The 22,090-nt window shown below is 33.9% G+C and overlaps 2 protein-coding genes across 5 annotated transcripts; one reads left to right on the forward strand and one right to left on the reverse strand.

Moving 5' to 3' along the window:
• Window positions 1–880: 880 nt before the first annotated feature.
• LOC105194523 (nucleolar protein 6) lies at window positions 881–10,148 on the reverse strand. Of its 3 annotated transcripts, none has more exons than XM_039446451.1 (13): window positions 10,134–10,148; window positions 6,535–6,740; window positions 5,619–6,185; window positions 5,069–5,543; window positions 4,510–4,791; window positions 4,156–4,429; window positions 3,784–4,078; window positions 3,425–3,649; window positions 2,889–3,323; window positions 2,598–2,758; window positions 1,944–2,197; window positions 1,326–1,735; window positions 881–1,209 (listed from the first exon to the last, which is right to left on the reverse strand). In XM_039446451.1, the coding sequence occupies exons 2-13, from the start codon at window positions 6,550–6,552 to the stop codon at window positions 946–948; spliced, it is 3,660 nt and encodes a 1,219-aa protein (XP_039302385.1). In that variant the 5' UTR covers window positions 6,553–6,740; window positions 10,134–10,148; the 3' UTR covers window positions 881–945. The 3 variants fall into 3 exon arrangements, with proteins under 3 accessions (XP_039302385.1, XP_011157768.2, XP_039302384.1); XM_011159466.3 differs by lacking the exon at window positions 10,134–10,148 and adding an exon at window positions 7,320–7,450; XM_039446450.1 differs by lacking the exon at window positions 10,134–10,148 and adding an exon at window positions 6,940–7,064.
• LOC105194521 lies at window positions 7,508–18,402 on the forward strand. Of its 2 annotated transcripts, XM_011159465.3 has the most exons (15): window positions 7,508–7,906; window positions 8,628–8,781; window positions 10,608–11,269; window positions 11,339–11,515; window positions 11,751–12,118; window positions 12,270–12,533; window positions 12,632–12,994; window positions 13,106–13,352; window positions 13,428–13,639; window positions 13,722–13,860; window positions 14,012–14,265; window positions 14,345–14,513; window positions 14,591–14,757; window positions 14,922–14,971; window positions 15,528–18,402. In XM_011159465.3, exons 1-14 carry the CDS (start codon window positions 7,553–7,555, stop codon window positions 14,938–14,940), a joined length of 3,549 nt encoding a protein of 1,182 aa, XP_011157767.1. In that variant the 5' UTR covers window positions 7,508–7,552; the 3' UTR covers window positions 14,941–14,971; window positions 15,528–18,402. The 2 variants fall into 2 exon arrangements, with proteins under 2 accessions (XP_011157767.1, XP_011157766.1); XM_011159464.3 differs by lacking the exon at window positions 14,922–14,971.
• The last annotated feature ends 3,688 nt before the right edge of the window (window positions 18,403–22,090 follow it).

Below are 22,090 nucleotides of genomic sequence, written 5' to 3' on the forward strand. Positions count from 1 at the left end.
ACTTTAAAATATACATGAAAAATATTATCTATCAAAAGATGTAATAGCGTCATTTAAATAAGTAAAGTAAATATTTTGTACGATTGGCAACTGCAAGTATTCCAAATATGATAAGCTTTATCCAATCAACAAGATTATCAATCGCCATTATCAGATTTTTTATGATAAGCGCTATCTAATATCTGGTCATAATTTCTTATCTGTGAAAGTATGTTTAACAAATAATAATTATGTAATAATATGCAATTGTTACACGTAAAAAGAACGAGTTTTCATAAGGAATTAATTTTCACTTTTATTATTTAAACAAGCATTTAAAATCTTATTTTGATAAAATTATTGAGATTTAACATTTATTAATTTATTATTTATCATTTTAATCCAATATTCGAAATAAAAAATATATTGGACTTTTGAAACACATGTAACATTATTAGACGTCATTCACATTTTGCTTAGCACGCGGTAAAATTCCACCTTGAATTGTAGAGAGAAGCAATTAAAAATACATCCGTTTTACAGCGTGATTATTCCGAGCAGTAGATCGTGCGATTAAGCGTAGGCCACAAGATAATAAAGGAAAAATAAATCAAGTTCATCCAAAACTATAATATATATTATACGGACATATTTTATACATACAACAATTATTAATTAATTCGAACAATTTATTTTATTATAAAACTAGAAGTAAAGAAATTTATTACTGATCTTCGTTATGTAATAAACATGATATATTTTTATAGAATAATAAAATACAAAATGACTACGGCGCTCTGACAAGACAATCAAAGAACCGAGATAGTATAGAAATTACGGTGATGTAAATGAGGATAGTAAAAAGAAGGAAAAAAGAAAGGTAGCAAAAAGAAAGCAAAGAGAAAGGTAATTTTAGTTATATTTTGCACAGATCTCGAGAGGATTTTCGAGCTTTGTAGGTATTACCTACGTAGTCGATTCTGACATTGTCAAAGATAATCGTTTGTTTAGAATATCAATCTTACGTATAATACCTCTCCCCAAAATATAAAAGTCTTCGATCATCGTCGAGATGTTTAAGACGAGTTTATCATCGGCGTCAAGTTTCCTACAATTAGCGTCCAACACTTTGAAATCTTTATGTTCGAGAACAGTGGGTTTAAACAAAACCCCGATCACCGTACCACCGTAAGAATCATGGAAAAATAAGGCGTAATTCTCATAACCCTCCTGAAGATAAAAGAGAAACGTTGTTGTTAGATATTTAACATTTAAATCGTACAATGACACGAGTTGTTTTTCATTCTTGAAAGCAGTTTATTAATAAATTATCCAGTGATACTTACTCTTAAATCTTTCAAGAAATATTGCACAGGATCAAAATCCACGACCGGAATTTTTTGAAGGGAGTGAAATTTGTATGGATGTAAATCTATGATTTTTGCTTTGCTGGTTACATCGACTGCTTGCAATCTTCTAGGAATCATATTCGACTTTAGATGTAACAAACAATCATATTCCGAGAGCGGAGGACGGAACATAGATTTTACATCAAAAATCATATTATTGAACAATGAATCGTCGAATAATTTCAGCGATTCCTTCGCTAGCACACTCATACGGTTTAAGATCAACTGCGATGGTGCTTTCCTGGTCCACAAGGATTTCTGCTGATCGTAAGGAGTAGATATAAATAGGTGTGGTAGAGAATTGCGAGCTGTACCAAATAACGTTTCTACGGCGGCAATTTCCTCATCTATAAAATTTAATATTTTTACATAACATTATATATTAATTTTCTTAAAATCAGAAGAGATAATACAGATGAATTTGAAATAAGAATATTTCTCTGTTCGTTATTTTTTTATACATCTTAATAGAATCACAACTTTTATCAATCCATTCTTTCACAACGCATTTTACGGAAATTAAAAAATGGACAATATATTAAGATGTTGACTTACTGGTCATCTCGCCATTGAAATTAACAATGACAGGATCGGTATTCCAATGAGCTCTCGCAACAACTTCCAGGAATCGTAAAAATGCCACTTGAGGTGTCTGAGCCGGCTTATACGGTTCCGGTGCTAGATACAGTGATGCCATGAGCAATTCAATCACAACTCCTGGTATGTGAGTATCATCTAATAGTTGTGCCGAACACCAGCGTTTCGCCAAACAGCAAGCCGAACCGAACGATGGTTGTTGAGAATGTAACCTGAAAGAACGAGAATTGAGAATATAATGTATATTTTGTTTATTTGTTCCATCTGATTCTATTATACGAATTGTTATGCATATCTCGTATTTAATCCTCAATATCGTGAATCTAGGTAAATTTTTGATATGTATAAAATAATCAAATATATGAAATCTTTGTATATATATAATATATATAAAATCACAAGTTTATATAAGTATAATTTTCATATTAATCATTTTTATATGGTCTATTATTAATTACGATGTTTCTTATTGTAAAATTCAAGAGATGTCTATACTGATGATTAAATACGAAACAAAATTCTCATTCAAATGTTACACTTTCAAAAAATAAAAAATAGATGCTCGTAATACTTTTTAAAAATTATCTCAACAAGAGTTACATTAGTTCTTACCCATGCAAGGCGCTGCTTAATTTCGGTAGATGAAACAATTTGTTTTCCAGTTCAATGGATTCTTCATTATCCCTGTATTTAATCACTCCGTTCTCCTTGACTTGTTTCATTAAAGCAATTTCTTTTTGATGCGCCACTCTTAATCGGAAAACAAATCCATCCTAATAAAAAAAAGAACTTTATATTTAAGAAGCACATACTATAGGATATTTTCATAGATAATATTATCGTTATTATAAATACTATATTATACTGTCACATGTACAAAATAAAATAATTTATCAAATTAACCTGATAAACATCTAGATAAGACGGATTAGCCTGCACTATCACTTCATGCTGCGTCCTAAGACATTTCGCGATTTGTATGTAAAACGCTGCCTTCATCTTCCTAATGGCTTCCAATTCTTCGGGCCATTTCCCACTAGTTGATAACTGCAGCGTCACATCGAGCACGTGAACATATTTAGGACATTTTACAATGTTTTTTGAAAGACTCAAGCAATTCTTATTCTCCTCGGTAACACCATTAGTTTTCCGATGAATGGTAGCAAGTGGCGGAAAGATTTCTGTGTATCGGAAAACCGGACTCGAACCTTGCACACCATTTATTGTCAAAGGCATATCGTTCAGCGACATTAATTTTTTTTCTAAGGTGTTAAAAGCTTGAAGAACTTTCAGCGTAGCTTCTTCACCAGTTCCATATACGAAGTGTGTTATTTTGTACTGAAAATATATAATCGTGAATTACGTAAAATTTCAATTGAAAATTAAAGTGGATTTTGTTTTCAATTAGTATTTCTTAAATAGTGATTACATGAAATTACCTTGTGCAACTTTAACAAATCTTCCATTTCATCCGCGAAATACAAATATTGTTTTGGGAAGATCTTAAACTTTGTTTTGAGCAGGTACATTATTATCTTCTTGCATATTATTCTTTTGTCCATGAGAGTTTTGCCCTTTGACCAAATCACAGCTTCACGAATGGTTCCATCTTTAAATCGACGTAATTCGGACTTGGTGCCCCAAAAATTTCTAAAGTCAGCTGCCTGTAAAATAAAATACAAAGTTTCATATCTTGTGTAACATAAATATTATTTTGAAATATTTATTATTACTTCATACCATAATCGTTAATTTTTTATTTTATTGTATTAAAATATTGTTTCAATGACTTGCTTACTTCTGGTAAATTAGCTTCAGGTCCTTTGTCTACAATATTGAAACATGTTTCAGGATTCAATTCTAGTCCAATAACGAGTTTTCCAATACTATCTGGCATCTTCTCGGTGCATTCCCATTCCTTATATGTACTAGGTAATACACACAACTGATTAATTCTATCTCCTAGACCTCTCTTCAAAACTTCAAAAAGTATCTTAATTGCCTGACTACGTTTATCAGGTCCGTAATTGAGTTTGTTTCCCATGCTAGATTTATATTTCACAATTCTTTCTAAAACTGACTTTTTCTGAAAACTACACATAAATAATAAATTAATAAAATGAATCTGGTACTCTAAAGATAACAATTAATATTAATCTAGAAAAATCACCATAAAATGTGATCAAATGCTCTATAAAATGGCACTTTTCGCATGAAAAGTGCATGAAAGCTGTCCACGTGTATGTTGTCTAAATGCTTCAAACATAGCGCCGCTTCTCTCTGTACCCATAAAAAGGTATCTTTTGACAAATTCGCCGCGAAATTGTGGTAGCCGGTAGTATCAAGAAAGACGCAATCATAGTAATTGTGATAGTGAGAGACTTGTTTGTGATTATCCTTATCCTCGCACATGGTAATTCCGTTCTCACACCAATTTCCCTGTGCTATTTCAAATCAATGTAATTAATATTTCGCACAACACGAGAGAATAGATTGCAATTTAATTAACAATTTTCTAAGATACCTAAGCAAATCCAAACGTTCCGTACAATCTGATAGCTGCTCATGAAAGTGTTAAGCTTTTTCTCGCGTAGTAAATAGATTACAAACATAGTAATGATGTGGCCGGTAAAACCGTCGTATCCCTTGTTCAATTCACGTTGGCGCAACCATATTTTCAGCAAGATTATACCATCCCTTAAATTTGGATACTCTTTAATTAATTGTGCAACTTCAGAATTCATCCTCGACATTATTAAATCGCGCAATATCAGAGAGTTGTAGTACGGAGTGGGCGGTAAAGATGCTGCAGACAAAAGATAACGTACAATATGTAAAATATTACAATATTTTATGTATAAAATCATACAGTAATTTTTCATGGATTTATAAAATAGTTGTGTTCAGAAGAAAAAGTAATAACTACTATAAGATTCTTTTATGATCGATCTAATATGATTGGTTTTGCTCTTTGTATCTCACTAGATTTTAATGTATAAATATATTAAAGAATCTTATAACAATTATAAAACTGCTTTTCTGCTGAACGCAAAAAATAGATATCTATCAACCAGTAAACTTACCATCTTCTGAAGGCTTCTCATTGAAGAACCAAGCTGGTCTAATACTATTTTTCTCTGGTAGAAATCTGTTCAACTTAAAGCTAGTTTCCTGCGCAGATACATGTATTATTACATCCACCTTTTTGTTCAACTTTCCACTGGGCCAAAGCTTCAAGAAAGGCCTAAGATTGTCGCCGATAAATCTCTTACTCTCTGCAATATCGCTTCCTATAACCGATGATACAAACGCCAAGTATATCGCTCTCTTTCTAAAATACGAATAGTTTGAATAATCCTGCTTCCGGAATAAACTGGCTGGCATCTCCACCATTATGTCTACGGTGACGGTAGGTCCGAGAATACATCCCGCCTGATAAGATCCAATCACTATAATATTAGATGGCTTCAAGAACTTGAATACGCTTTTAGTTTCATTTGGTACATCTGGCATGGGAATGTAAATGCCTAATTTATCACTTAAATTATTATCTACAAGCTGAAATAAATTGATATAATAAATCAGATGTAATTTTATTGTCTCGTATCTTGCAGTTCAACCATATATACTAACCGGAACTTCTTCAGTCTCTTTGATAGACTCAATTGCTGCTTTCAATTTATCAAACCAAATTTCAAATATTGCTTTATATTTATCTTTGAGTCTCACTTCGTTGAGAACTTCCTCAATCTGTAGTCGGAACAAATTTGAATGAAACAAATTCTCAGTTTCCCTAAGTTGACTGAGTTCCTCGACTGTTGGTTGTTTGTAAAGATTCTTTTCAAACTTCTTCTTCTTAGGCACTGCCTCATTTAACTCATCCGTGACTCTCTTCCTCTTCTTCTTTTGATTCACTATAAGAGATTCAGTCTCATGACTGTCCAATTCTACTTCATCTTCTCCATCATTTGTATCTTCCACTAAGCTTGCATTATCAGATTCTAGATCATCAAATGTATCTTCCATCAGATTAGCACTCAAATCAGATTCAGAGTCAACTAAATCCTCTTCATCAACTGCAGAATTCACTGTATGTTTATTATCGGATTCAGAATTCATCAAGTCAGATTCAGAATTCATCGAGTCTTCACTCTCAATGGTACAGTTCACCTTGCGCTCCTTGCTCTTTGCTTTGTTTAACTAAAATTATTTATCAAACATTGTTTCTTTCATTTCCTTTCATACAAGTGTTAACATACATCAAATAGGAATATTTTTAAATTAAAATATATGTATATAAGTGGACTATGCAATCAGCAACGTTTTTCAAATATTTTTAAATATTTAAAAAAAGTCATAATGAAAAATAAATATCTAAAAACAATTAAAAAAATTGTCTGGTGATTGGAAATATTTAAATTTAGGTATCACAAAAAAATTTTAATAAATGTTACTACACAACAAATGCAAATCTTCTTGAGGTTATAATTCGAAGCTCGACTTGATATCACGACAAATAAATAAAATGTAGTAATAAAATTTAATATACCTTCGCAGATTCCTTCATCTTTCTTTTGCTGTTGCGACTTAAAATTATTATTTAAACACTACGTTAAAAACACGCCGGCTACCTTCGCCACATGCTCGCCATGCTTTCAGATATTTTCCATTGTCCACGTGACCGAATTTACATGTCGCGACATCTCTTTTCTATTTTTCGTCCTTGCGAGAAAGCTCTTTTTCATCTGTGTTCGTCTGTCGATATTGTAGAAAATGTAGAAAGTATAGCAGGTAATTATTTGACAGGGAAATTTTTCGAATTAATTAATCTAACAATAAGACGAGAAATAATAGTGCAAATCGCACAGAGTGCATCTTGAGGATTGAGAAAAATGTACGTAAGATATTCATAAAGGAGGCACGTCGTGCGGGAAATGCGCGTGCCGATAATTACAAGCGCATCGTTCCGCGAAGTAACCACGATGCAGATTCTCAAACCGTACGTGTACCATCCCGCTTTTCCGGTAAAAGTCGTTGCATAACGATCGCTCGTTCATCGTGCATCGCTCTCACTCGATTTCGTCATTCTGACGCTTCGTTTACCCGCGCAGAAGTCAAGGAGAAACGCAGAAGAAAGGATTTGAAGATTTTTGAACGAGCGACAGTTATCGGCGGATGCCGCAAAGGTTGCCATCTGTTCCTCCCCCCCCCTCTCACAGACGTTATGTCGTCGTAGTCGTCGTCAGTCGTCGTCAGTCGTCGTCGGCGGTGTCAATGACAGCTGGGCGCAAGGCGATGACGATAGTCAATGGCGTACACGCACGATAGACGCACCTGCTGTTGTGTCGACGCGTTCGAGTCAGAAACTTCGTCGTTGAAAGATCATTGTTTTCGCGTGACACCGAACTCGCGGCGGCTACTCGACTCGGCACGCGCGATCTCGCAATGCGCCGCTCGTAGGAGTGGCTCCGCGTAGTTCGAGTTTACCCGTCTAGAGTAAAGGGGAACCGTATGCGGCCCGTATGATCTATTCGTCCATCCGCGGATGTTTACGGCTGGCATGTTAAATGGCAATGAACATGGACGTGGCGCAGGCGTCCCAGGTGGTAGCCGACGCTCGTCTCTCGACGTCGGCGAACTCGCCCGACGACGCTAGCTCGGGCGGGACCCACGGTGAGTCGTTGCCGCGCAAGGGGTCTGTCGACGCGCAACCGACAACGAGCGACGGGGACGGCGGCGACGTGGAGAAGAAGCACGAGGAGCCCGCAAGGAGCGCGACGCGACCGGATAGCCCGCGCTTACCACAGACCCCATTAGCCTTTACCATCGACTTCGGTGACAAGGAGGTGGACACGGCGAGGTATCAGAACCTGTTTGAAAGGTACAACGCCAGACACAGGCGGAACCTGTCCACGTCCAAGGTACCAAAAACATTGTTTTTAATTTATGTGTCTATATCGCATAAATAGATATTTAAATATGCAACACAGTATGGTAACAGATTGGCATCCGCCAGTAAGGTCTGCTGAGAGATCTGATAGCAGATTGCTAGCAGAATCATTTTGTAACTATTTAAATGGAATGTATTAGTCAAATTCTGTGTCAGACTATTTGAAAATTAGAGATTTTAAACTGGAAAAATTAGAATTTGATCAAATAATTTTAATTTTAATCAGTTTTATTTTGACTGAATTCTAATTTTCAATTCACAATCTTCAATTTTCAAAGAATAGTTTGATAAACATTATATATTCTGCTAGCAGATTCTGCAGCACTATTTCTATTAATATTCTTTTGACAAATTTGTAGCAGATACTTTATAAAATTTGTCTTCCACAAATTTCATTAGGCCTGTTCGTGTTGCTGCCCTTTTTGAATTAATTTCTTTGTCGTCTCTCTCTTTTTTACGATCGAATATATATTTATCTCATCTCAAGTGCAAAAATTTTTAGAGATTTCAAGCAACTCGAACAGACCTATTATCTACACAAATAGTTTGAATTTTACAAGTGTCTTTATAATAAAATACAATAAGAAGTTATTAGTTAGAAGAGTTGTCATTTTAATGTATTCTTTGTACAATATTAAATGATTAATTTTATATAAAGTATATGTTGTAACATATTATACATTTGTTTTCAGGTAGAAGTAAAATTAAAGAAGCCGAGCACTATATTGTCTCCAAACTTGGTGCAGAAGCAGAAAGTTCCTAGCACTCATTCGGAGGGTTACTTTAGCAGCGAGGATGATACAAAGCGAAAAACTGACCAATTATCAGAAAGACTCAAACATTTAGGTAAATATACATCCCACTTTTATCATTACCTTTTTTTTCTAAAAACTGATTTTGATTTATAATTAATTTACTTTAAAATTTAAAAAGTCAATAATTTACAATATTATACTTGTTAATTTTATTTTAACTTTTAAAAATAGCACATATAAAAAGCAAATAATTTGCACTATATGATATTTAAAATAAAATAGTAGTTAATTTATAAAATTTATTATTACATTTTTATATGGAGAACTTGTATGCGATCATGGGGCAGGAAATTGTACATTTGCTCTCTGTGTCAAAAACCTATAATCAAATTTGATTAAAAATTAAATTTTGATTGCTACTTCTTGGAAGACATTGATAAACCATCGAGATCAATTATAAAAGTTCTAAATAAGCTGCTCGGAACCAGCGTTAAAACTGCAGTTTCTTTTCTATATCTGTGTAAAATTGCAAAAAGCATACACTATAGAATATGCCAAGGGATTATTTTTACAAGTCTAAAAACTAATCTAAAAACTGAGAAGAAGAGAAAGCATTCTGCAAAGTGGAAAAACTGTATCCAAATATCGCAATTAGCGAATTCTTGTCGACTAAAAACGATGATGAATTCAAGAAAACTGTAATGTGCTTGAAGAAATCAAGGATTATTTGAAAAAAAAAAAAGAAATTTTTGCTAAAATTATTTTATGATTCTGATACTTTTTTATATGCATATATTTCATAAATTTATCGGCGTTTTAACTCAATTATTATAATCTCTTTGTAAAGGTTTTGAATGAATCATAATTTGTTGACAAATTTGCGAACATCTCAGTTGTATATTTTTTAGTGGTAATAATGGCTTCTTTAACCAACTGTTAAACTATGCACCGGCATGTGAAACTGTGATTATGATCAATCAATAAATTTAAAAAGTTGAAAATAATTAGTAATTGGAAATTGGCTAATGAAAGTTAGCGCGGGTAAAAATGCGCAATCGCAAGTATTAATCTTATATAAATTATTAATTCATTTTAAATTACAAAAACGTTTCGACTCGCTTTGGAGTTATCTACAGTGTTAATCGCAATGATACCAAAAGTTGTAAATGTAAAGTTTAAAAAAGTGTTTTGACACATTTTGTAGCCAATGTAAATTAAAAAAGCAATTATGTAATTAGTTCAAGAAAACGAAATTTAAAACAATTAGTAATTGGAAATTAGACTAATAAGAGTCAGCGTGGGTAAAAGTGTTCAATCGCAAGTATTAATCTTATACAAATTATTTATTTTAAATTACAATTACTTTAAAAAGATATTTATAGTGCATATCTATGTAAATTATACTACATTACAGAAATACATTGAGACAGAATAGATTCTTACGCTTCTAATAAAAGACGATCATAGTAAATGATGATATTGTCCTGCAGTGTGATAAAGAAAACTGAATCCTTTAATGATCCTATACTTGGCAGTACTGAACTGTGATGTATGAGTCATGGTGAAGTCATGTTGTTCAAGCTACTTAATATTCCTTACAAGTATCTTCTACCTATCCTGAATGATGTAGCTTGCTGACACATTAATAATTTTGATGTCATACCCTTCCCATGTTAGGAATTATATGTAATTTTCCTTTAAAAATAAATATTAAATAAATATTGATAATTCTATTGTCATTTTTGTGATAACTCTATTATTTTTAAAATAGAGTTTCAGAAAACATGCATTGCTTCCAAATTACAGATATTAAACATTAAATTAAGAAAATTGCATACATATTTATTTTTGTAAATGACAAATTTTATTATTTTTCTTATATTTGATATTCATTGAGGTTTGAACTGTTTATTTTAGGTGTCAAGAATTCTTCGAAAGCACATTCTAGCACAAAAAAATCTACGAATGAACCAGTAGAACCTTCTCATCAAAATAAACAGTATTTAATGACAAGGTCCTGTGACGATGAGTTACGTCACAGTAAATTGTCTCCTCAAGGCCTTTCTTTAGAACTGGAAACCAACGAAAATGTATATTGGACATCTCAAAGGTCTGCAACGATAAATGATTTAAGTCGTATTCAGATTAGCAATTACGATGACGACGAAAATGAGAAGCGATACACGAAGAACATCGAGTATATCGACATTAATCACGAATGCAAGGAGGTAAACAATGTAGAGGACAACAAAGTGTCTAACATGAATTATCTCACTGATGATTTCAATATAAAGAATACGAATGAGAGGGAGAACAATTTGTCGAGTGATCAGAGAGAGCAATTAGTCGATTACACGATGGATTTAAACGCGGATGATACCGGGGATACCAATCTAGATGTATTTAACGTCAGCAATGTCGACGCTAATTCCGATGGTGCGGTGAGCGAGGCTGGAACGTATACGATTCACAAGGACTATACCGACGAAGAGAAAGCGAGAATGGACATCGACAAGGTTTTCAGTGTTGGTGTTTTAACTGAGGATGAAAGCAATGAGGCATATGTTCATAATTTTAAGGTAGATAATACAAGCACCCGCACGCGCGGTAATATGCACAGATGTTCATGGTACAATATCATTTTACAGATGAGTATTTCACGCGATAATAACGCGTGGATATCGGAATGGGCCACTCAAGTAGCGGAGCATAACTCTCTACCTCCGATAATAGGCGGTTCGACAGGTCGTACACCGCCTTTGAGTCCCACAAAAATACCATCTCCAATTCATGCTAGATCTCAACGAGTATCACGTAATCGTTATGTATGTATCACGCCTTTGCAAATATATAAAAATAAAATATCTATATATAAAATTTAGAGAAAATAAAACTTTTATAGAATAGTAAATATTTTTATATTTATATATAATTTCTTTTAATAATTATTTTTTTTGATAATTAAAAATTTGACATCTTTATAATGATATATTTTTTTAATTGTCTTATGGCTTTTCTCTTTTTTTTCTATTTAAATATTTCTATCTTTCGCGCATACAGGAACAGTCATCTGACAGCAATCTGGATACAGATTCGTACGTACGAATAAAAGAAAGGCTCGGTTTAGTTTCAAGTCAGCATCAAATTATAGACTCCGGTGGGGAATCCGACGATGATACCAGCAATAGTTACAATACGCCGCCTAACAGCTCACAACGTACACCTGTACATAATACCATAGTTAGACGCGGCAGTTTGTCCGAATCGTTGTTTCGACGAGCGAACAACAACGAAAATAGACGAAGCGTCCGAAAATATTTAAGTTCAGCCAAATCGAAGACTGCTGATACCAATGTAGAATTATTGAAGAGCCCGTCCCAAATCTTGTCGCCTCTCCATTTTGAGAGAAGAAGTAGCTCTCTAGATAGGTGAATAATTTATTTCACATTTTAATAACTTAATTGTTATTATGATAATTAGTATTAATTATGTTGCAACAGTTTTTACCAATGTAAAATTTTATATCAATTATTATTCAATTCTTTTACACTTTAAAATCTCATGTTTCTTTAATAATAGGAAAGAATATGCTTCTGATACCGCGGAACCTAATACGTCCAGAAGAAATAGCGCGAAGCATAAGGAAGACTTTAAACAGAATACAAATAGTCCCATTTTAAGTCGTCTCAGACCACCTACACCGAAATTGACTAATAGCCCCATTGTTACTCGTAAGGCTGCTGTAGCGAAGATTCTTAATTCCCCTATGTTGGAAAGACCTAAACATTTGGCAAAACAGTCACAAGCGACAAATATAGGATATTTTACATGCGTAGAAAATAGGTATCTATATTTTTCATATATTACATATAATTTTGAAACGATTCAACGATTAGTCTCAAAGTGATTGATATGTCTTACATATGTTAATACTTTTATAGCCCATATATGTTGAGAAAATCCAACAGCACTACGAACTATCATGAAGGAACTAGTTATTTTGATAAGGACTTGCCTATTAAAACGCCTAGCATCCTACGAAACAGTCCAGAGTTTCAGCGGCATCTCAATATACAAAGATCATCAAGTAATGCGAGCATTAGAAACATGAAGTCGCAGAATCTCGTATCGCGTCGCAGCAGTTTCAATAGTAGCGAAATTGACAGAATATCGAGAGGAAAATATGCCTCTGCTGTTGCCTCTGACAGCAGTAGCGAAACTGGTGAACAACAAAGAAAATCTCCTCTGATGCCAATCTCGTCTGGAATTAAGTTGAATAGAGCTTTCAGCATAAGAAGAGCAAGGTATTTTATGCAGAAATACTATATCTAAAAAAATATAAGAATTTCAGGAATTTTCTGCTTTAATTTTTTTAGAAAATTAAATTGGAATGTATTATTATATATTATTTACAGATTAAATTGTGAATCCGATACAACGCCAAATACAACCCCTGAAGAAAGGCGTAGAAGAGCACAATCCGAAGTTAAGACTGTAGCACCTGTGAACAAGCAACAAAATTATCATCGTATTCGCACAAACAGCGTCGGAGCTCACAGTAAGGAGTCATCGAAAAAACCGGAAACAACGAAATTCAAAGCACCGTCTATATCTAGGACCGATACCGGGAGATTTAGTATGAGAGCCTCAAAACCAACTCATGTAAGCATCACATCTATCTGAGAAATAATTTTATTTATGAGATATTTTTTAAATATAGACTTTTTTTCTCTTAAGCATCCTCCCGGTAGTCAGAAAACGAATCAGAAGCCAAGCAAAGATCACAAAAAGTCCGGCAGAAGTAATTCCTCTCTTACGTCCAAGGAAGTGGAGTTTCAAAATTGGAAGAGGCGGAAAAGTTACGATCCGATGAAAGCAGCGGCTGAAGGGAGAAAAAAATTAATAGATAGTACAAAGAAGCATCACAGTACTGAAGACGGTTCTGGCAAGTAAGTATATGGAAACATATGGAACGTTTGCACGAGTAATAAAGTAGTATTTCAGTTTTGGAAAAAGCGATTTGCATTTCAGCCATGACAGTTCCGTGCTGAGATCAGCAAGTTTTCACGGTACAGGAGGTGCTCTCTCATTAGCCAACGACTGGTCGGATAATGAATTAAATTACTGTTACGAGGACAACCAAGTACCACCGCCTAGTAGTCCACAGCTGGTACGTATTGAGATACAAAATACATTTATATATATGTGAGGATTATAATTAAACTATTAAAGTTATTTATTGACACATTTACTTATTGATTTCAATAAGCTATAACGAATAATCATATGTTTAAAGCTGTATAAAATTTGTAATTGATTAGGAGAGCGACAGTGATTTAGAAACTTCGTCTTATCTGCAAACAACTCAGAATGTTGTATCCGCGATGTCCGCTCGTATGACGGGATACCGTCCTCCACTTGTTTCCGATAATGAGAGCGACGAAGACACGAGTCACAGCCTGCATCAGAATATATCGAAAGGATTACGCCATCCAAGCGATACGGAGAGCAGTGACGAGCAGCATCCTATGCCACAATCTCCGATCTCTAACACTAAATACAACAAGGAATTTAAGTGCGCATTTATGATTTTCTTTTCTTACATTTTGATAACATCTTTTAATATAATATCTAATTGTCTTCTTTCTTTTTAGTTTCCGTAAAGCAAAATTGGATTTGCAACGAACAAAACCTATGTCTTCCAATGTGAATAAAGCGAAAAATTTATCGCATGATGCACATAGTAAATCAGAGTCGCTTTCCAGTATTAATAGAACAGATTCTGGACGACCTAGCACGCGAGTTAACAGAGGTTTGAGCATGGTAGGTGAGACATTCTTATTTTTAACAGTAAAATACATACATTAGTATTTAACATATAAATATATCTATGAATATAGGTGCCTAAAAGTAAACCAAAGGAACCAAAAAAGCCCTCGGCGCCAAATGTACGGGAAGTCGAGATGCAAAATTGGAAACGTCGTAAGAGCTATGATCCTATGAAAGCAGCTATGGAAGGACGGAGAAAAGCCGGCTTGGCGAAGAAAAATGCAACTCTGTCACCGAGGTAAGTCGTTAATTTCAATTTTTAAGAGAAGAGGTGGTACGAATTTCTCCAGACAATGCAAAGGTTCAAAAATTTTTATGTTTCTTGATTCTTTGCAATGTTTAGGATATATTATCATTTAATGGAGAAAATAATTATTTTTACTTGTTATATTTTGTTGTTAGGACCGATAGTGATCGATAATCTAAAAATAACGTGGCAAAACAAGCAAGCGGTATGGTACAAACTTGTTTGAGTATTTACATACATTTTCTTGTTTCATATAGATTTTATCAAGAGATACACTTAATAGATGTTTTTCACTTTTAAATATATAAAACACTGACACAAATGCTTGTTTTTTGTATAGCACTAACTCTAAGTTCTTCTGAATTAAGATTTTAAGAATAATAGAAGAGATACTGTACTTGTGTTTTGCATTAGTTTATCCATTTTAATAATGTGTTGCTTTTGCACCTTATCTATTACCTATCCAATTTCGTTTACAGCGCTCTAGCAGACAATCAAAAAACCATGCTTATTTTTACGGAGAAATTATAGTAATATAATTAATCTGAAATATATATAGAAATCTAATCATTTTATTTATCTAATTTTGAGATTACGTTTGATTTGATCGAATTTAGCTTTAGCAATAATACGCGATGTAAATATGCGTTAACAGTTTTTCTATTTTTCTTCGATAAAGAGAGGTATGAACAAGATAAAAGAGACTTATTTCTTTACTTGCTCATAATTCAACTACATCTTATACTGATATCTGATTTTAGTCAAGTAGCGAGGTCGCAGAGTTTCCACGGATCAGTAGGATTAGCAATCAGCGATTGGAGCGACGAGGAACCGGTCATATCTGCAGATGAAGGTCCACTTTATTAGGATTATCTCAGAGTCTAGTGGGTAATATGAAAACGAGTACATGTGTAAAGATGAAATAAAGCCAATTACAAAAATTCTTATACATAAAAATTATGCAAGAAAGAATAAAAATTTTACAGGATGTGATAGGAACTAAGCACTCTCCTATATCTAAATATAAATATATTAAAAAAGATGTGGTCGATAACTAACTGAAGAAATTTTTTCTATAACAAATTTGTAGGCTGTCGATTGCCTATACCATTGCTAAATCTTAAGTTACAAAAAATGCGCTTCCTGAAAGTGATACTTAAAAATTATATGCCGGAAAATTATATTATGATATTAGTATTAAAACGTCCAATTATTTGTGATTAATTTGTACGAAATTTGTCCTTTTTTTAAATTGTTTCGTACCTTTTACATACAAAATACAAAATATTGCCTAAATATAAAGAATATTTTACGTGTACAATAATATTATAAAACAAAAAGAAAATTAATAAAGGAAACTCGAGATGTCTTAATTATCGAGCGAGAATATATCAATACGATATTCAATTTATAATAAGGAGTGCTAAAAATATAAAGAAATATATGTGTGTCATTGGTTTGATTATGATTGGACCAATCGCGTAGCGTTTATGTACAAATATTTTTATCTATGCAATATTTGTTTCGCATTGGTGCAGGCTAATTATGAAATATTCGTTTAAATAATAATTTATATAAAGTATTTTTTCATTAAAAAAAGTAGCGAACACGTGAAAAAGTTTTAACTTTAAATCTGTCTGTCTTTGTCATGATGGAATTGTATATGTTACATTGTTGATAATAGTAAAAAATAAATATTGGTACTCGCGATTTCTTCCTGCTAATGTAACTATTGATACAGAAAGATCGATATGCTACGCTCTCTTCCAAAGCGCGCAATGGATTGTAATAAATATCTTTCCTCTATACGATATAATTTAATGTGATCATGAAGGGCTTTACGTTGATCTTAATTATTAAGATATATGTCTTAATTATTAGGTGTATATATCACTGTCGATCAAGTTAATTGTATATTTTTTTCTCTCGATTTTACTTAAGAACAACTAATAGATATGTTTCTCAATTTGGTTCAAAGAGATTGAATTGTCTGTAATATACTCGACCAGGTAATATTAAATGACATTGACGTAACATAAGACGTATTTTATACATAAGTACTTGTTCAAAGGATTGTATCACTTGTTCATCATAACATGCTTGTTGTTCCAATGTAAATTTAAATTTTATCTGAATTTCCTGGAGAATTTCGTGAAATTTATACATATTTGTTGTGCATATCGCAAGCATTATGATAAAGAGATTATATTAATGCTCCCTTTATTGCATAATTTTTAAAAGACTTCCATTATATTAATTTTTTTTAATATCTCAGCATTAAAGAAGTAAAAATATATTTTGAGAAATCTTTTATATCTCAACATTAAAGAAGTAAAAATATATTTTGAGAAATTTATATATTTTCTTATTAATATAAATTACTGTTTATTGATTTACACACAACTATGAAATTGTGCAATAAAGGTCGCAGAAGAATGTGATATTACGACAGAATTAGAAAATCACTCGGTTAAATATGATCGTAACACAAATTTTTTTGTTAGAAATTAATAGATAAATGTATAATAGTTTCTTTAGTTAAGTTTCTATTATATGTTCTGAAAATGTTTAATTCTTTAATATTATGCAGTTTGTTAATAATGTTACAACGATGATTATAGAAATTACGGTATGCTTCTGTCATTAAAATTACAATTTGTTTTTAATTATTTAATCAATTATTTATATAAAAAAATATTTAAAATGTTTTTCTGAAATGCGTCTTGAAATTTATAGAATTGACATTTGATAAAAAAAATTTATTATATTTTGTGCAATTACATATTGGAAGTTGAGCCTTTTTTGTCTTTTACCAACTGAGTATAACTGTAATAAAATATTCTGCAAACATACAAATTTCTTTTAAATACGTATTTATTCGCGTTCTTGTTCTTTCTTTAAAAAGAAATGGGCTTCCAATGTGCACACAAAAACACGAACCACTATATTTTCAAAATATATATATATATTAAAATACACGAAATGATATATTGCATCATTTTTATTTTGTAACTGGAAATATGAGGATTATTGAGATAAAAAAAATCATACCTTTTAATTATGATTTTGAATTAGCGACGTAACGTCTGTGGTAAGACGTTAACTATGCTCAAGGTTTCAGATTCGATCCCTGATGACAAGAATTTTTAGTTGCGATTTTATTTTTCTCAAAAAATGTAATCTCATATAACAAAGAGAAATCTCGATTATTTCTAGACATACCTGTCAGCCGGATCCTCATTTTTCTAGATTATTTTAGCGAACAGCGATATGTAAATTGTTTTATTTCGTCAATAAACTTTTTAGTAATCGAGTCTTGGTTTTCGTTTTATTATTAATGATGCTGTATATCAAAATATTTTATTAATATGATCTGAATCGTTTTGTCTCTTTACTATGTACGACACAATTGTTGTAGCATATAAGATGTATGTGTTTTGCATCTCATTTTGTCACAGAAAGAGAAACGAGTGCATATATGCAATAACAATGCGATATATTTTTGTATATTCAGAGCCTACGGCTGTAAGCGCGTTAAGTTCCAATTCTACAGTTAACTTTTATTAGAATGTGTACACACAATTCTTTTGCAAAATGTTATACATGATAGTGAAATATAGTATCTGTAATAAGAAACATTGTTTTGTAAAATGCATTTAATTCCTAAAAAGCAGATATTTTATTCAAACGTATAGTAATATATAATAGTGTTAATGTCCCTTGTTATTCACGATTTATTAATTTATTACATAATTTATCATATTTTATAAAATTAATAGAGCTATGCTTCAATTTTGTAATTTTTTAGATAATATTAAGTTATCTTTAAAAAAGAAAAATAAAGGAAAATGCGATGTGCATATTTATATATTGCTTAGCATGCACATGGTACAATTTTTATACTTTACATTTCTTTCGGACAATGAAGTAGAAATATCAAGTAGAAATTAACTAATAAATTAAATAATTTTTATTATTAAAATTTATAACTTATTTATAATTATGTTTATAGTAGGCAAATATTTATTATTATAAATTATTTTTCAGAAAACCGCGGCACATAGACGATATAAGGATGATGTTGAATTGCATATAAAGATAGATCGTGTGAATTGCATGAATGAGCTATACAGAAAAGAGGTAGAAAAATTAAATAAAGCACATATAGGGCAATTATCAACTCGTCCTTGTGGAGAGCGTAAGTATTTTTTCCTAATTTTATTTTTTATAATTAAATTTGTCCACAATCAATAATAAAATTGACGTTTTGAGCTTTGCTGTTCCAGTTGTTTTTGTATCAAATTGTTCCCGCCCTGTTGAATTACTGGGGGCGGGTACCAATAAAAAAAGGAAGAAGAAGTCTTCTCTCTGATTAAACAATAAAGCATCAGCAGGATAATAAATTATGTCGCGATCTTCAAGTCCGTGTTTAATCGTCGGTGACCTCCAAGACTTTTCAAATTTAAATTGCAAAATCAAATGGAAGTTATCATTTAAAGCCCATTTGGGATCGCGGATGCCCAGACCGCAGCCACGTGGGGTACACGTGGACGATAAGAGACCGCTAATTCGTTCGTTTCACGAATTGCTTATCGAGGATCGAAGCCGTTACCGCGTTCATGACAAAGGACCTATATTTACACACGTGATCAAGCCTAAGGATAACAGCCGGTTGAACGTCACACCGATAAACGCATCGCAATCCTGGTAACGTCGACAGTACGCAGGAAGAGCTGGGAAAAGCTGCAAAGCATGAATAGCAGAGGACGAATAAAAATTGAATCGTGTCCTACTTGATCTTAAATGTGCCAGAAGACTTTTTCGGCGCAGGATTCTAGTTGGCATTTAAATCCAAAAGAAGTAATACTGAACGCCTGTAAATCCCAAGAAATATCAATATAGTTTTATCCCAAAAAAGATTTCGCGTTATTGCAACAGTGAAGTGTGTTTTTAGAAGTGTTGCGACATTAAATATTATTCACGGTGATGAACCAACTTGCCAACGAATACGAAGGTAAAAAGAATATATTGAGATACAAATAGACATTTAGTGGCTTTAATTTTTATTGGAAAATATGCACTTTTTTTAGATTATACAATAAAATAAAAGAGTCGGGTGAATCAACTGCAATTACTAAAGTGAAATATTTAAAAATAGAATTCTTTCCACAGTTAGAGCTTCTCCTACGGAACAATTAATTCCTAGTTTAACGTCAATTCGCAATCCTACTGTAAGTATATATATAATTATTTATCCCAATCATCTTGTTTATGTAATAATGATAGCGCGTATTTAAATAGCGATACCTAAGTGATTTGTGCACTGGCGTTCATCAGGATGAGATAAAGCTTACAGTAAAAGTATATGCAGACGATACTTTACCTCCGCATTATGATACTGACGAATCAGAGTTGTATCAGTCTCTTATGCTAAACGATATTACTCATGTAGATATTACTCATATGATGTATAGATGAAGCAGGTGAAACAAGTTCTACGTACACTTCTCAGTAAGAAACTTTAATTTATTTGAATATTTTTTTCTAATGTACATATTTCTTATTATTTATATCAGTTTTTAATGAAGTGTCATTTTTTTAATTTTTTGTTAATATTTTATTGTACAGAACTATTGCAAAACATCATGTGATGGGATGCTGAATCGTAAGACCAATTTACTGTAACTTTGTCCACCATTGTTAAGAGGATGCTAAAGTACTACGAATTACCGACATTTACAGTGCATTAAATATCTTTGGATTGGCTTTACAGAATCACAAAAACTTTTTTTAGAATTGAAATACCCGTAAAAAGAAAGGGTGCTCAGGTCAATTTTATAAGAAAATCGAACAAAAATTTAATAAATCATTAAAAATTCACTCGTATAGCCGTCACCTGAAGTTAACTTTACCTTAATACAGAAGTTGTGTAGCTCGTGCGTACAAAATGATAGTAGAGCACCCTTCAGAAAACATGCACGAATAACACTGACCTTGCAAAGTTACGATTGAACGCCTAACAAAAAAGATACGCTAATGTGCTTTTACCACACGCATATTTCGCTCAGCGAAGCTGAACTGTCATAAACAGAGCAATATGGAGCCCAACAGTAGTTGATAGGACTTTTCGCAGATGGCGAAATAATCAAAAAACAAAGACAGATCTATGCAATGGACAAAGAGCAATAGCCTGGTCTTGCTCGAAAAATAATCTACAGTGATCTGTAGGACCGACGTCGAGGAAGTTCTTCTGTTACTTTAGCATCCTCTTAAGGGGCGCGCAGTACCTGTCGATGCTCGACCTTAAAAGCGGGTATTGGCAGGTACCCCTGACACTCGCAAGCCGCCCCATCACCGCGTTTACCGTACCGGGCCGGGGGTTGATGTAGTTCACCGTGATGCCGTTCGGGTTACACTCAGCTCCCGCCACGGTCCACCGTACTCGGTCCCGAACTCGAGCCGCGCGTCCTCGTATACCTGGACGACATCATCGTCATTAGTCGCTCCTTCGACGAGCACATGACCACGCTCCGCAAAGTCTTCCGCCGACTCCGGGAGGCAAGGTTGAGAATTAACTCCGAAAAGTGCCGATTCTGCACCGACCGTCTAAAATATCTAGGTCACGTCGTCGACCGAGAGGGTATCCGGACTGACCCCGATAAGACGGCCGCAATCGTAAACTGGCCCACACTGCAGACCGTACGACAGATCCGCCAGTTCCTTGGTTTAGCGTCTTGGTACCGGCGCTTTATCCAGGACTTCGCGACCGTCGCCGCGCCGCTCACCGTGCTAACACGAAAAAACGCGCGCTGGACGTGGGGCAAGAACGAGCAAGAGGCGTTCGAACAACTAAAACGCACGCTCACTTCCGCACCGGTACTCGCCTGCCCGGATTTCGACCGGACGTTCGTGCTGCAAACGGACGCGAACGCGACCGGCTTGGGGGCGGTGCTGACGCAATACTTCCCCGAGGGAGAGCGCGTCATCGCTTACGCGAACCGCACACTTAACCCCGCCGAACGCAATTACAGCGCGACCGAACTCGAATGTCTCGCCGTACTATGGGGGATACGGCGTATGAGGGAATACTTGGAGGGATACCACTTCAAGGTGATAACCGATCACCAGTCCTTGAAGTGGCTACAGACCCTAGACTCCCCGACTGGTCGCATCGGTCGCTGGGCGTTTGAGCTCAGGCAATACGACTTTGAGGTCCAGTACCGCAAGGGGACGCTCAACAAGGTCGCGGACGCGCTATCCCGCTGCAGTACCGCCTCGCAAACGGCGTGTAACTGGTACCAGCGTTGGCGAGAAACCGTGCGAA

This window comes from Solenopsis invicta, chromosome 3 (genome assembly GCF_016802725.1).
Source record: "Solenopsis invicta isolate M01_SB chromosome 3, UNIL_Sinv_3.0, whole genome shotgun sequence".
NCBI lineage: Eukaryota > Metazoa > Arthropoda > Insecta > Hymenoptera > Formicidae > Solenopsis > Solenopsis invicta.